General features: G+C 37.1%; 1 protein-coding gene and 1 pseudogene across 1 annotated transcript; one reads left to right on the forward strand and one right to left on the reverse strand.

The window, feature by feature from the left end:
* The first annotated feature begins 479 nt into the window (after positions 1 to 479).
* LOC107909708 (BTB/POZ domain-containing protein At1g67900) lies at positions 480 to 3,960 on the forward strand. Its single transcript, XM_016837340.2, has 5 exons — positions 480 to 817; positions 1,186 to 1,287; positions 1,373 to 1,442; positions 1,532 to 2,800; positions 3,249 to 3,960. The coding sequence occupies exons 2-5, from the start codon at positions 1,229 to 1,231 to the stop codon at positions 3,747 to 3,749; spliced, it is 1,899 nt and encodes a 632-aa protein (XP_016692829.1). The 5' UTR covers positions 480 to 817; positions 1,186 to 1,228; the 3' UTR covers positions 3,750 to 3,960.
* A 5,873-nt stretch (positions 3,961 to 9,833) lies between these two features.
* The window catches only part of LOC121214573 (uncharacterized), a 12,487-nt pseudogene continuing 8,587 nt past the window's right edge, over positions 9,834 to 13,733 (reverse strand).

The following is a 13,733-nucleotide window of genomic DNA, read 5'->3' on the forward strand; positions in this document are numbered from 1 at the left end:
TAAATGGCAGTGGATGGAGCAGTGAAAAGTGTAGGTAAAGCTTTAGAACATGCTTGATGTGGGTTGGTTGAAGTGAAGAACACATATTTTCCTATGAAACCATGAAATGCTCATCATTCTTACTGAACCCACATTCATGTCCTGTTACTAAAATAAATATGATTCAATATTTGATAAATGAATCCCTTGAAGAAGCTATATTTAATCCATCCAGATATAATATGCAAAGTGCAAAGCCGTCGATAAGGATTGTAAAAGGCTTTAAAGCATAAAGGCAACTATGCATGATACTCTGTTCCTTTTCTTTTTTTTTTAAATTTTGTAAAGCTAGAAGATAATTATTTAAATGACAGAAACTCTTTTTTTTCTTTCTAAAATCATATTTGATTTTATTAAAAAATAAAATAGTAAACGAGAATTAAGTGGCGTACGGTGTGGCGTATAGATAAACTAGAGTTTGACTACAATAATCCAGGGGTGTGCGTACAGGTGAAAACATCAATGATGAGAGGGAAGGGGCACTAGTGGGCGCAGGTTAAGCACGTGGCTTCTTCCTGTCTCATTTTGCACGCTGCCATGGCTTCGTCTTATGTGTTAGTAACTCACTCACAAGACACCGCAGATTGCCTTTCATAGCCTTCTACACTTGAAAGTTGGAGAAACCATACAATTTTTTTCGATATTACAAAAGCCTTACTATATTCAGACATTTTTTAAAAAAATTACAGAGTTTTCTTTTCCCTATGTACTCAAGTTGAATTTTCCGATGAATGATTGGGAGATGTTTGTGAAGAGTATCAAAAGCGTTAAATTTCAGGTAGCTGTCTCGGAAAAAGAACATTTATATATTCGAGTGTGTGAGACAGTGTTTCTACTTTAGAGTAAGGCAGTGAGAGAGAGAGAGAGTTGTTTTATGGTTGATCGAGTCGGTGAGAGCTTTAGAATACTTAAATATTGATGGGATTGCAATGGTTTTGATTCCTTGTTTATATATCCTAATCAGATGGGTATCTGTCTTTTCCATGATTTCATCTTCTGGGCTTTGATTCCTTTTATCCTTTCTTCTTGGACAACCTCTCCTCTCCAGTAAAATCGTTTGTTTTTACTTCCTATATAGAAGATTTTGAAACTTTCTGGAGTTTGAGCTCTTCTTTCTTTCCTTTTCTGGTTATGGTTTGCTTTTAGGTGAAGAAAAAACCCAACCCATAAAACAAAAGCAAAATCAGTCATGAAGTTTATGAAACTAGGATCTCGGCCTGACACTTTCTACACTAACGAGGCTGTAAGGTATGGCTTTTCAGCGATTGAAGCCAAATGGTTTTCTTTTCCCTTATTTGAGGGAAGCTGCCATGAATTTGTTTTGTTGATGCAGGTCTGTCTCTTCTGAAGTCACTAGTGACCTTATAGTCCAAGTGAAAGGAAGTAGATATCTACTTCACAAGGTGAAGTTATCTAAGACTGATACATGTTTCAATTGAATTATGTTGTTTTTCTTTTATATTGATTATCTGCAAATTCATTCTACATGCAGTTTCCTCTCTTGTCCAAGTGTTTGCGGTTGCAGAGGATATGTTCCGAATCCCCTGAAACATTACAGCACCAGATAGTCCAATTACCCGACTTCCCTGGTGGAACTGAGGCGTTTGAGCTTTGTGCTAAGTTCTGTTATGGTATCACAATCACTTTCAGCGCCTATAACATCGTAGCTGCACGATGTGCGGCTGAATACTTGCAGATGACCGAAGATGTGGAGAAGGGGAATTTAGTTTACAAGCTCGAAGTTTTCTTCAATTCCTGCATCTTACATGGTTGGAGGGACTCTATTGTGACTCTTCACACCACCAAAGCCTTTCCTTTATGGTCTGAAGACCTTCGGATTACGAGCAGATGTATCGAAGCCATTGCTTCGAAAGCTTCCACACACCCTTTCAAGGTGAGCTTGTCACATAGTCATTCGAGAAGGGTCCGAGATGATGTATCATGTAATGGCGTAGAGGGCCAGCGGCAACGACCAGCAGCCAAAGGTTGGTGGGCTGAGGACATTGCTGAGTTGGGTATTGACCTTTACTGGAGAACCATGATTGCAATTAAATCTGATGGCAAAATACCCTCTAATCTCATTGGCGAAGCATTGCAAATCTATGCATCTAGATGGCTACCTAATATTTCAAGAAGAATAAAAGCTAACAGAGAACCAGCAGGGTCCAACTCGGATTCGGACTCAGCTAGTGAGGTTACTTCAAAGTCTAGGCTGCTGTTGGAATCAATAGTGAGTTTGCTCCCATCGGAGAAAGGCGCTGTTTCGTGCAGTTTTCTACTTAAACTCTTGAAAGCAGCCAACATTCTTAATGTTTCATCTTCTTCAAAAATGGAATTGGCTCGAAGGGTGGCACTTCAGGTAGAGGAAGCAAGAGTCGGTGATTTGTTAATACCCTCCTTATCAAGCTCAAGCAATACCCTCTATGATGTAGACATAGTCCTTATAATTTTGGAGCAATTCATGTTACAAGGACAGAGTCCACCAACTAGCCCTCCAAGATCGAAGCTGGGGACTGAAAGGAGAAGACGATCTCGTTCAGCCGAGAACATCGATTTTAAGCTTCAGGAAAGTAGGAGATCTTCTTCAGCATCACACAGTTCCAAACTGAAAGTAGCCAAAATTGTAGATGGGTATCTGCGACAGATTGCCAAGGACATAAATTTACCTCTATCAAAATTCATTGCAGTAGCTGAGACAATCCCCGATTTCTCCAGGCTCGACCATGACGAGCTTTACAGAGCCATTGACATTTATCTCAAGGTAACAACAAAAAAAAGAAAGAAAATAAAACTGATTTCATGCTGTCATCAGTATTAGTTTGCCATATTTCAAACTTGTGTTGAATTCTAACAATATTGCTACATTACCATTTAGGTTGTGGATCCCCACTTTCAGAAGATAACTAAACTAAACCAACTCTATTGACTTAGTAACCTTTTCCATGTTCTTGATTTAGGTGCAGTTAGGATACAGCTGACCTAACGAATGTAGCATAAATGATTTTACATTCTGCTGACTAAAATGTGACCGCAATTCAAATACTCCCTTTGTTGACATTTACAGAGTTGTCTTTCCTTGACTTTCAACATGGAGGGAAATCCTAGGCATAATTGCAATCATATCATTGAATAACATTAGCATTAAATAATGCTATTAGTGCTCACATGAAGGTGCAGATAAGCCTAGTTCTTGTTTTTTGAATATCCAGGCACACCCTGACCTAAACAAGAGTGAAAGGAAAAAACTGTGCCGCGTTCTAGACTGCAAAAAGCTCTCTGTTGAGGCCTGCATGCATGCTGCACAAAATGAAAAACTTCCGCTTAGAGTAGTGGTACAAGTTCTGTTCTTCGAGCAAGCTCGAGCTGCGACGACCGGGGGCAAAGGGACTGACCTCCCTAGCAACATTAAGGCACTTTTAGCCTCTCATAACATTAATCCATCAAAGCCTCCAAGGGCTTTAAGCACTACTACTAGCATTCCAGGACATGACCAATGGAGTACTGTCTCAGGCCTTAGATCACCAAAGTCCAGAATCTCAACATTAAGGATGAAGCTTGCCGAAGATGATGATTTGGACGAAAATGATATGAACCCTGATGGAATGGGAAGGCCTTCCAAGTTTAAAGGTTTCTGTGCTCTACCTACAGGACCCAAAAAAATGTTCAGTAGGTTGCTGTCCACCAATAGAAATGCCACTGAAAAGAGTTGAGTGATATTTTGTTCATTTCCAAGTTGGGGATGGTAATTTTAAGGGTAAAAATATACACTCTTCAATTTTTTTCCCTTCCTTTTTGGTTCTTTGAACAAATTGCCTTGTAAGTTTAGCAGAGAAACAGAGAATCTCAATGTGCATTGTTGATGTAACCTAAAATAATAAGAATCAGAATTTCCAGGAGAAACTGGAATTTCTCCTTGTTGAACTCGAATCTCTCTCTCTCCTTTTTTTTAAAAAAAAAAAGAAGAAAAAAACTAAACTCCCCTAGTTGTAAATGACAAAACGTGGGGCCAATATTGCTGTTTTTGCCCATGAATCTGCAAACACTTTAACTTGTAACATAGTTGCAAATCCCTGGATCCTCCCCTGTTAATCAAAGAGTTTAAGTGTTGCTTTTTTCCCCCTATCTGACAGGAAGGAATCAGGATGCAGTGCTGTTAAATTGGAATTTCTTTGTCTTACATCTTTGTTTTCAGCTAACTTCGGATATCTATACTCCTTATATATACACATAAATATAGATTTTTGCGTTGGCATCTGCACAGAATCAGATTTTATATTTGCTTGAAATTCTTTGCAGGGAATCAACAGCGAAGTTGGAAAAAAAAAAACAATGATACAAGGAACAAAATCTGCAGGGTTTTGGCACTTCACATGGATGAGATACTTTGCTAATGGATATTATCAACTTTCAATTTAATTAAAAAACAAAAACCCATATTGATATTACCTTGATTGAATGTAGAACTGCAAAAATATCCATAAGTTGAGAATCCCATGTAACCTGGGCATATACAATGAAGAGAAAAAACAGCAAATATGTGATACATGATTCCTTGTTTGTATTAATGAGATTTAGATGCATGCTGATTCAGATGTTCCTCACTTAGCCATAGAATAGGCTAAAATTTTCGACATTACGTCAATCATAGAGCACTACCACATCATAGTCACGTCGGTCGTAGTTGTTTTATAACCATCATTTTATTCATCACCTTCATCATAGCTTTCCTCAATAATTCATTCCATTTCCAATGGCCATTCGCTATGTGTTTCCTTCCCATTTAATTTTCCCCTCCATATTAGACAGCTGTGCTATACATGCACTATGATTAACTTGGTCGGTTATCTAAATCAGATTCATCTATCTGAGGATTAATTATACAGTAACTCTTTTTATAATAATCTTATATAATAGGCTGTTATGGAGAGGTACTTACAGTAAAATTTATATCCTGAATTTCGAACAAATAAAGAAAGTGAGAATCAAATTGATAAAATTAATGCATGCATTATTATTTTTATGCATATTTAGATTTATATTCCTTCACATGATTAATTATGAAATTTATAATTCTAACAAGTTCAATTAATTGGTATGAGTATCAAATCAAATTAATTAATTTATCATGAGTTATTAGATTCAAGTAATTAATATTTAAGTTTATGATGGTAGAATATTTAATTAAGGAACTTAATCATTTTCATTTAGCAAAATATGATTACTAGATTTTTCATGTAAAATTATAATTAATAGGCTTGCTTACATAAAATAACTATAATTGTACTAAAAATTTCAATAAAGATTGCGGTTATAAGTAAAAAGATGTTATGTGGAAGTTGAGTAGCATTAAAAAGAATGAGACAAGACATTGAATACAATTGTGACTTTACTTTTATTCTTTGTCTTTGTTTTGTGGTATTGAGATGTTTGTTGATTTAGTTATTGAACTCACTTTTACATAAACTAGTTTTAACTCATCTGCATTACACGTGAAATATGTTGTAGCGACCTAAAAATTTCGGCACAGGCGCTAGTCGAAGTAATTATTGAAAATTTGAAAACTGAATCTCGATTTTATTTAAAAAAGGAGTCGCCACCGATCTTTTTTTTTTTAGGTGTGATCGGACACCTAATAAATTCTCTTTTTAGAAGAAAATTTTATTTTTAAATTTTCTAAAAAAGAGGTAATTTTAGGTCTACGTAAGAATCCAGAGAAAATTCGAGTTCGGGAGTCGGTTACACGCAAGGAAGGTATTAGCACCCTCGCGACGCCCAAAATTGGTATCTTGTTAAACGCGTGTTATCTTAATTTTCAAAATACGAGTTCAATTTAATATTTAATCGTGATCCGATTGAAACACGAGAATTTCTTGTTTTGAAAACACGAGAATTTTAAGACATAATATTTTTTTTAAAACCAAAATTTATGAAACACGATATTTTTTTTTGAAAACATGAAAATTTTCAAAACACCGAAATTTTTGAAAACAAGAGGATTTTTGAAATACGAAAAATTTTGAAAACACGAAAATTTTTGAAACATGGAAATTTTTGAAAACGAAAATATTTGAAACACAAAAATTTTTAGAAGACACTAAAAATTTTGGAAAATGGATTTTTTTTGAAAACACTGGATTTTTTTACACAAAATTTTTGATTTTTTATTAAACACGTATCGTATCTAACACGAATCGGTGATATTCACTCAACATAGCAATGAAATCAACGAATTAGTGTCAAATCGATTCATTGTCTTATTTTTAAAAACACGAATATATTTTTTTTTGAAACACGAGAAAAATTTTTGAAGGCACAAAAAATTTTGAAAAATAGAAATTTTTTTTTGTAAATATGAGACTTTTTTTTAATATTTTTTATTTTAAAAAGGGCGTATCGATTTTAACGCGAGCTATCGATATCCACCCAACATAGCGATGAATTCGGTGACTCGATGCTAAACCGATTCGTTGCCTTATTTATTAAAATTATTTAAAATAAAGTAAAATTAAAATTTAATTAAATTGTAAATATAAATACAAAAATATAAAAATATATAAAATGCATAAAATGCTAATAATATTAAAACGAAATAACATAAAAATACGAGCATTAAATTAAAGAGAAATAAATAAAATTACCGAAAAATCTAAAACACGAGCTTCGCCGAACGGGTTGCTAAAATTGAACCCCCTTTTTCTTCCTTTTTTTCTTTTTTCTTTTTCCTTTTTTCTTTTTTTCTTTTTCTTCTTTTTCTTCCTTTTTTTTTCTGCTGGGCTGCCTTGTTGGGCTGGCCTGCGCGGGCCTGCTAGCTGGTGGCCTGTTGGCTGCTTGTTGGGCTGCTGGAATTGGGCCTATTGTTGGCCTGCCCTCTTTTTTTTTTCTTTCCCTTCTTTTTTTGCTTTGTTTTTTCTTTTTTTTGTTGGGCTACTTTAGGCTTGGCTAATGGGCTTGCTGGGTCGGGTTGGGTTGCCGGATCGGGTCGGGTTATACCCGGTTCGGGTCGGTTTGACCCGACTGTTAAAAATTTTTTTCTTTTTTTCTTCTTTCTTCTTCTCTCTTTCTTTCTTTCTTCTTCTTCTTCTTCCTTCTTCTTCTTCTTCAAAACCGAGCCCCCCACACCGTCGCTTCTTTCACGCCGCCGTTCGAGCTGCCACCGTCGACTCCACCGGACCTTTCTCTTTCCTTTCTTTTCTCTCCCCTTTTTCTTATTTTTGAAGCTTTTTTTCTCTTTGAAACTTTTTTTTTGGAGATTCATGGGGGTTTGATTTTGGGGTTTTAAACTCATTTTATAGTTGATATTTGCTTCCTTTTTGCAGGTGGTGGGTGAAGAAGGAGCAGCCACCCATGTTTGTGGCCTGAAAATCTGGGAAGTGGGTGCCCCAAATCACGTAACCTGTCTGAAGGACCAAATCACAAATGCAGCAAAACTTCTAGGGCTAAATGTAATTTTTAGAAAATTTAGGGTTAAAATGAAATTTAATGAAAGTTTAGGGGTCTAAGTGAAATTTAAAGAAAGTTTAAGGGTCAAAATGAAATTTAGGAAAAGTTTAGGGGTCAAAATGCAATTTTTATTTTTAAAATTTTTTTTTTGAAATTTTGAAAATTAAACACAAATTCTAGTCGGACAAAAATTTAGTGCTTACAACTGCCCTCTTTGCTCATCATTGTGAAACAAGGATAGTGCAAAGACTTAAAAGCACTAAATTTTGTTCAATTATCCAATCTTTATTCTTTACTCGGCATGTGATCCTGAGCTCAACTCATTTCTCGCAATATGAATTGACTCTTTAAAACTAGACATTAAAAATAGAAATTGAAAATAGCTCAGCACGTGAGCCAAGGCTCAACTCACTTCTCGCAATATAAGTTGATTTTTGGAAACAGAATTTACAAAAGGCTCAACTCACCTCTCGCAATATGAGTTGATTTTTTTGAAAAATAGAAAAAGGCTCAACTCACCTCTCGCAATATGAGTTGGTTTTTGAAAAATAGAAATTAAAAGGCTCAACTCACCTCTCGCAATATGAGTTGATTTTTGAAAAACAGAAATTGAAAAGTAGAAATTGAAAATATCTCAGCGTGCCCTGAGGCTCAACTCACCTCTTGCAATATGAGTTGATTTTTTTTGAAACACAGAAATTAAAAAAACAAAAATTAAAAACAGAATTTGAAAAGACCTTAGCATGTGGCCTGAGACTCAACTCACCTCTTGCAATATGAGTTGATTTGAAAAGTAGAATTAGTAAAGCAGAAATTGAAAATACCTCAGCGTGCCTTGAGGCTCAACTCACCTCTCGCAATATAAGTTGATTTTTGAAAAGCATAGATTGAAAAAAACATAAATTGAAAATACCTCAGCATGTGAGCCGAGGCTCAACTCACCTATTGCAATATAAGTTGATTTTTGAAAAACAAAAATTAAAAGGCTTAACTCACCTCTCGCAATATGAGTCAATTTAAAACATAAACTAAAAATACCTCGGCGTGCCCCGAGGCTCAACTCACTTCTCGCAATATGAGTTGATTTTTTTAAAAAAATTTAAAAATACCTCAACGTGTCTTAAGGCTCAACTCATTTCTCGCAATATGAGTTGATTTTGAAAAACAAAAATTAAAATGCTTAACTCACCTCTCGCAATATGAGTCAATTTAAAACATAAACTAAAAATACCTCGGCGTGCCCCGAGGCTCAACTCATTTCTCGCAATATGAGTTGATTTTTGAAAAACAAAAATCAAAAGGCTTAACTCACCTCTCGCAATATGAGTCAATTTAAAACATAAACTAAAAATACCTCGGCGTGCCCCGAGGCTCAACTCACTTCTCGCAATATGAGTTGATTTTTTAAAAAATTTAAAAAATACCTCAACGTGTCTTGAGGCTCAACTCATTTCTCGCAATATGAGTTGATTTTCCTTGGAAAGCATGAATATTAAACATCAAAATACCAAAACCAGTTCTTTGGTAGAACTCGGATATCTTTTCCTTTGATTCAGTGCGACTCTCATTCAAGATTTCTTGCTTTACTGGATTACCTGTATATGCCATGCATGATGTCATCATGATATGCACATGTTTGTCTTAAATGCCTTTATGCCTACATGATTATGCAGTGCTCCTTAAGCATATTGGTCGTATGTCATTTTCGCCATGATTGTTGAGGATCTGCGTTCATTGCTTTGATTCTCGACCTTCTCTTCAGGCCTCATACCTGTCTTCGAGCTTTACGAGTAATCGACGTTTCTCAGATATCACCCTTTTTGCCCTTGGTTAAACTTTGTTCTTGCTTTGAAGATCTTGCACTTATCAAATTCTTATCCGGGTAATGCTTGACATTTCTTTTGTTTAGAGTATGTCATTTCACTATTTATCATTAAATAAACACATAATAAGATGCATGAAAATGGTCAGGTAGGGACACAAAGGATATCTCATATTCCTTTATTTCAAGTGTGGCAAACAAAGAAAGTTAACCAATGAGAGTAAAAATGTCAAAAAGAAAGAAAAGGTCGTATTCAACGGATATAAATGCTTTAGATATTCAACACATGAACTTTTCCACGTTCCTCAATCAATAATCTTTTCGAGCATGGCTTCTTGCGTAGAAAATTTCGAGCTTTCAGAAGTGCTTCAAATACTGTAGTCTCACTACTTGACCTATCGTTCGACCGCCAGGTTTGTTTCATTAGGACGCCCTCTCGGGTTTTCATCCTAATCTTTTTGTACTAATCAAGACGCCCTTTTCGGGTTTTTGCCCTAATCCTTTTTTTAAGATGCCCTTTTCGGGTTTCATCTTAAGCATAATATTTCTTCACCGCATCTGAATTCACCGGATTCGATAACTCCTTCCCATCCATCTCGGTAAGGATTAAAGCTCCTCCTGAGAATGCCTTTTTTACAACGTATGGTCCTTCCCAATTTGGTGCCCATTTTCCTCGCAGGTCTTTTTGTATTGGGAGAATCTTTCTCAGAACGAGTTCTCCTTCATGGAACTCTCTTGGTCGTACCTTCTTGTCATGGGCTGCGATCATTCTCTTTTGGTACATTTGCCCATGACAAATTGCCCTTAGGCGTTTTTCTTCAATGAGGTTCAACTGATCATATCGAGCTCGAACCCATTCTGCTTCTTCTAACTTTGATTCCATCAATACTCGCAGAGAGGGGATCTCAACCTCGATAGGTAGCACAGCTTCCATTCCATAGACTAGAGAGAAAGGAGTTGCTCCCGTAGATGTTCGCACAGATGTGCGATATGCAAACAAAGCAAATGGAAGTTTCTCGTGCCAATCTTTATATGTCTCAGTCATTTTCCCAATGATCCTCTTAATGTTCTTGTTAGCTGCTTCAACAGCCCCGTTTATCTTTGGGCGATAGGGCGAGGAATTATGATGCTTTATTTGGAACTGCTCGCACACTTCTTTCATCATCTTATTGTTCAGATTCGTGGCATTATCTGAGATGATTCTTTCAGGCAAACCATATCGGCAAATGATTTCCTTTTTCAAAAACTTGCACACTGCAGTCTTCGTCACATTGGCAAATGAAGCGGCTTCAATCTATTTTGTGAAGTAATCGATAACCACAAAAATGAATCAATGTCCATTTGAAGCTTTTGGAGAAATTGGCCCTATGACATCCATGCCCCACATAGAAAAAGGCCACGGAGAAGTCATGACATGAAGGGGTGAAGGGGCCACATGAATTTTATCGCCGTAGATTTGACATTTGTGGCATTTTCTGGCAAAATTGATGCAGTCACTTTCCATTGTCAGCCAATAATAACCGAGTCTCATGATCTTTCTGGCCATATTGAAACCATTGGCATGTGTTCCGCAAATTCCCTCATGGACCTCTTCAAGTATTTTTCTGGCTTCAACATCATCCACACATCTCAAAAGCATCTGATCCTTTCCTCTTTTATACAGGATATCCCCATCAAGAACAAATCCCGCTACCATTCTTCTAATTGTTCTTTTATCGTTCTCATTCGCTTGTTCGGGATACCTTTGATTCTTGATATATTCTAAGATATCATGGAACCAAGGCCGTCCGTCTACTTCTTTCTCAATACTACAACAGTGTGCAGGGACCTCGTATATGCTCATTTGAGGGGCATTATTTCTGCTTCTCTACTTGCTTTGAACATTGAAGCCAAAGTGGCTAGGGCATCAGCCAGTTGGTTCTCTTCTCGTGGGAAGTAATGAAAAGTTATTTCTTTGAATTCCTTGATCAATCCAGCCACTAAATCGCTATACTTAATCAATTTTGAGTCCCTCACTTCCCATTCTCCACGGATTTGGTAAATCACTAGGGCTGAGTCCCCGTACACCTCTAAGATCTCGATGTTTCGTTCGATAGCTGTACGAAGCCCATGATACAGGCCTCATATTCTGCGATATTATTGGTACAGAAGAAGTTCATTCTTGCAGTGAACGGATAATGATTCCCGTCTGGTGATACCAGGATTGCTCCAATTCCATGCCCTAAAGCATTTGACACACCATCAAAGCACATCTTCCATGACTTCTCTTTTGATGACTCGGATTCTATTTTTGTGATGCACATTAAGTCTTCGTCTGGGAAATCGAATCTTAAAGGCTCATATTCCTCTGTCGTTCGAGTTGCTAAGAAGTCAGCTATTGCGCTCCCTTTTATTGACTTCTGACTTACATAGGCAATGTCATATTCCGAAAGGAGGAGCTGCCATCGTGCCATTCTTCCTGATAGTGCCGGCGATTCCATCATGTATTTTATTGGGTCCAGCTTTGAAATTAGCCATGTCGTGTGATACAACATATATTGTCTGAGTCTCCGAGCTACCCAAACCAGAGCGCAACAATATTTCTCAACGGACGAATATTTTGCCTCATATTCAGTGAACTTTTTGCTGAGGTAGTAGATCGCCTTTTCTTTCTTTCCTGACTCGTCATGTTGTCCCAGTACGCAACCCATTGAACTTTCGAACACTGTCAGATACAAAATTAATGGTCTTCCCGGAGTTGGCGGTACTAGCACTGGAGGACTGGACAAATATTGTTTTATCTTATCAAAGGTCACTTGGCATTCCTCGTTCCATTCTCCCGGGTTATGTTTTCGAAGAAGCCGAAAGATTGGGTCGCATTGGTTGGTAAGTTGAGCGATAAATCGGGCGATGTAATTTAATCTCCCTAAAAATCCTCTAACTTCCTTTTGCGTGCGCGGAGATGGTAATTCTTGGATGGCTTTTACTTTATCTGGATCAACTTCGATACCTCTTTCGCTGACAATGAAGCCTAGCAACTTTCCCGAGGTAGCCCCGAATGTACATTTGGCTGGATTAAGCTTTAGCTGAAACTTTCTCAGCCTTTCGAACAACTTCTTGAGGTTCATTACATGCTCTTCTTCTCCTCGAGATTTAGCAATCATATCGTCGACGTAGACCTCTATTTCTTTATGCATCATGTCATGGAATAACGTCACCATAGCCTCTGATATGTTGCCCCAGCATTCTTTAACCCGAATGGCATCACCTTGTAGCAGAACGTTCCCACATTGTTATGAAGGTAGTTTTCTCCATATCCTCAGAAGCCATCTTGATCTGATTATACCCCGAGAATCCATCCATGAAAGAAAACAATGAATGTTTTGCTGTGTTGTCCACCAACGTGTCAATATGTGGCAAGGGAAAATTATCTTTTGGGCTTGCTCGATTTAGGTCACGGTAATCCACGCACATTCGTACTTTTCCATCTTTCTTTGGTACCGGGACTATGTTAGCCACCCATTCTGGATATTTGGAGGCTTGTAGGAAGCCAGCGTCAATTGCTTCTTGACTTCCTCTTTTATTTTCAACAGCATTTCGGGCCTCATCCGTCTTAATTTTTGCTGGATGGGCTTGCATTCTGGCTTTAATGGGAGCTTATGGACCACTAAATCTTCATCTAGCCCTGGCATGTCCTGGTATGACCACGCGAAAACATCTTTGTATTCGCGGAGTAAAGTGATCAAACTACGCCTGGTACTTTCTGAAATAGAAGTCCCAATCTTCACTTCTTGTTTCCTCTCTTCAGTGCCCAAATTTATTGTTTCTACAGATTCTTCATGAGGCAGAACCTGTTTATCCTCTTGTTCCACCATTCTTAACAATTCAGGAGACGAGACATAATCTTCAGCATTTTCTTCGGCTTCAAATTCTCCTAAGCAAACAGCCTTCTCAAAATCAATTTCAAGATTCGTAACGGGCTTATTCATGTCGTCAATATCTGAGCACCTGAAGTTGAATGGAAAAGGAAGCTATCGGGGGACATCCAAGTATTGGAAACAACAAACAAATGTTATGTCATGGCAATGAGGCAAATGTAAGGATAGGCTATGAAATGAGAAATGATTATGAATTAGTGATAATGCGAAAATCGTGACAAATGCATCTTCATTGATATTCATTTAATGATAAAGAGCGAATGCAATTCTTACAAAAATCTATTATATCTAAGGACACAATAGAAGGTTGATGTTAGCATTACTCTGAAGGCTTATAAACTACAAGAGCTCTCAGAATCAATTGTTAACATGAAACAGAGCAAGGCTATCCTCGAACATCTTTACTTGCAAGTTCTTTATGACATTATTACTAACATTCTGAAAATCCTTTTCAATTGAATCCCAGCATGTTTCGTTGGATCCTCATTGTCCAGGGTACATCATTCCCGTGTTGT

This window comes from Gossypium hirsutum, chromosome D02 (assembly GCF_007990345.1).
Source record: "Gossypium hirsutum isolate 1008001.06 chromosome D02, Gossypium_hirsutum_v2.1, whole genome shotgun sequence".
NCBI lineage: Eukaryota > Viridiplantae > Streptophyta > Magnoliopsida > Malvales > Malvaceae > Gossypium > Gossypium hirsutum.

What these genes read in the sequence shown, in the direction of transcription:
- LOC107909708 (XM_016837340.2), top strand. Translation starts at nt 1,229, where the DNA reads ATGAAGTTTATGAAACTAGGATCTCGGCCTGACACTTTCTACACTAAC. An exon ending in GTAGATATCTACTTCACAAG is followed by an intron (nt 1,443 to 1,531) that starts GTGAAGTTATCT and finishes TTCTACATGCAG; the next exon opens with TTTCCTCTCTTGTCCAAGTG. An exon ending in CCATTGACATTTATCTCAAG is followed by an intron (nt 2,801 to 3,248) that starts GTAACAACAAAA and finishes TTGAATATCCAG; the next exon opens with GCACACCCTGACCTAAACAA.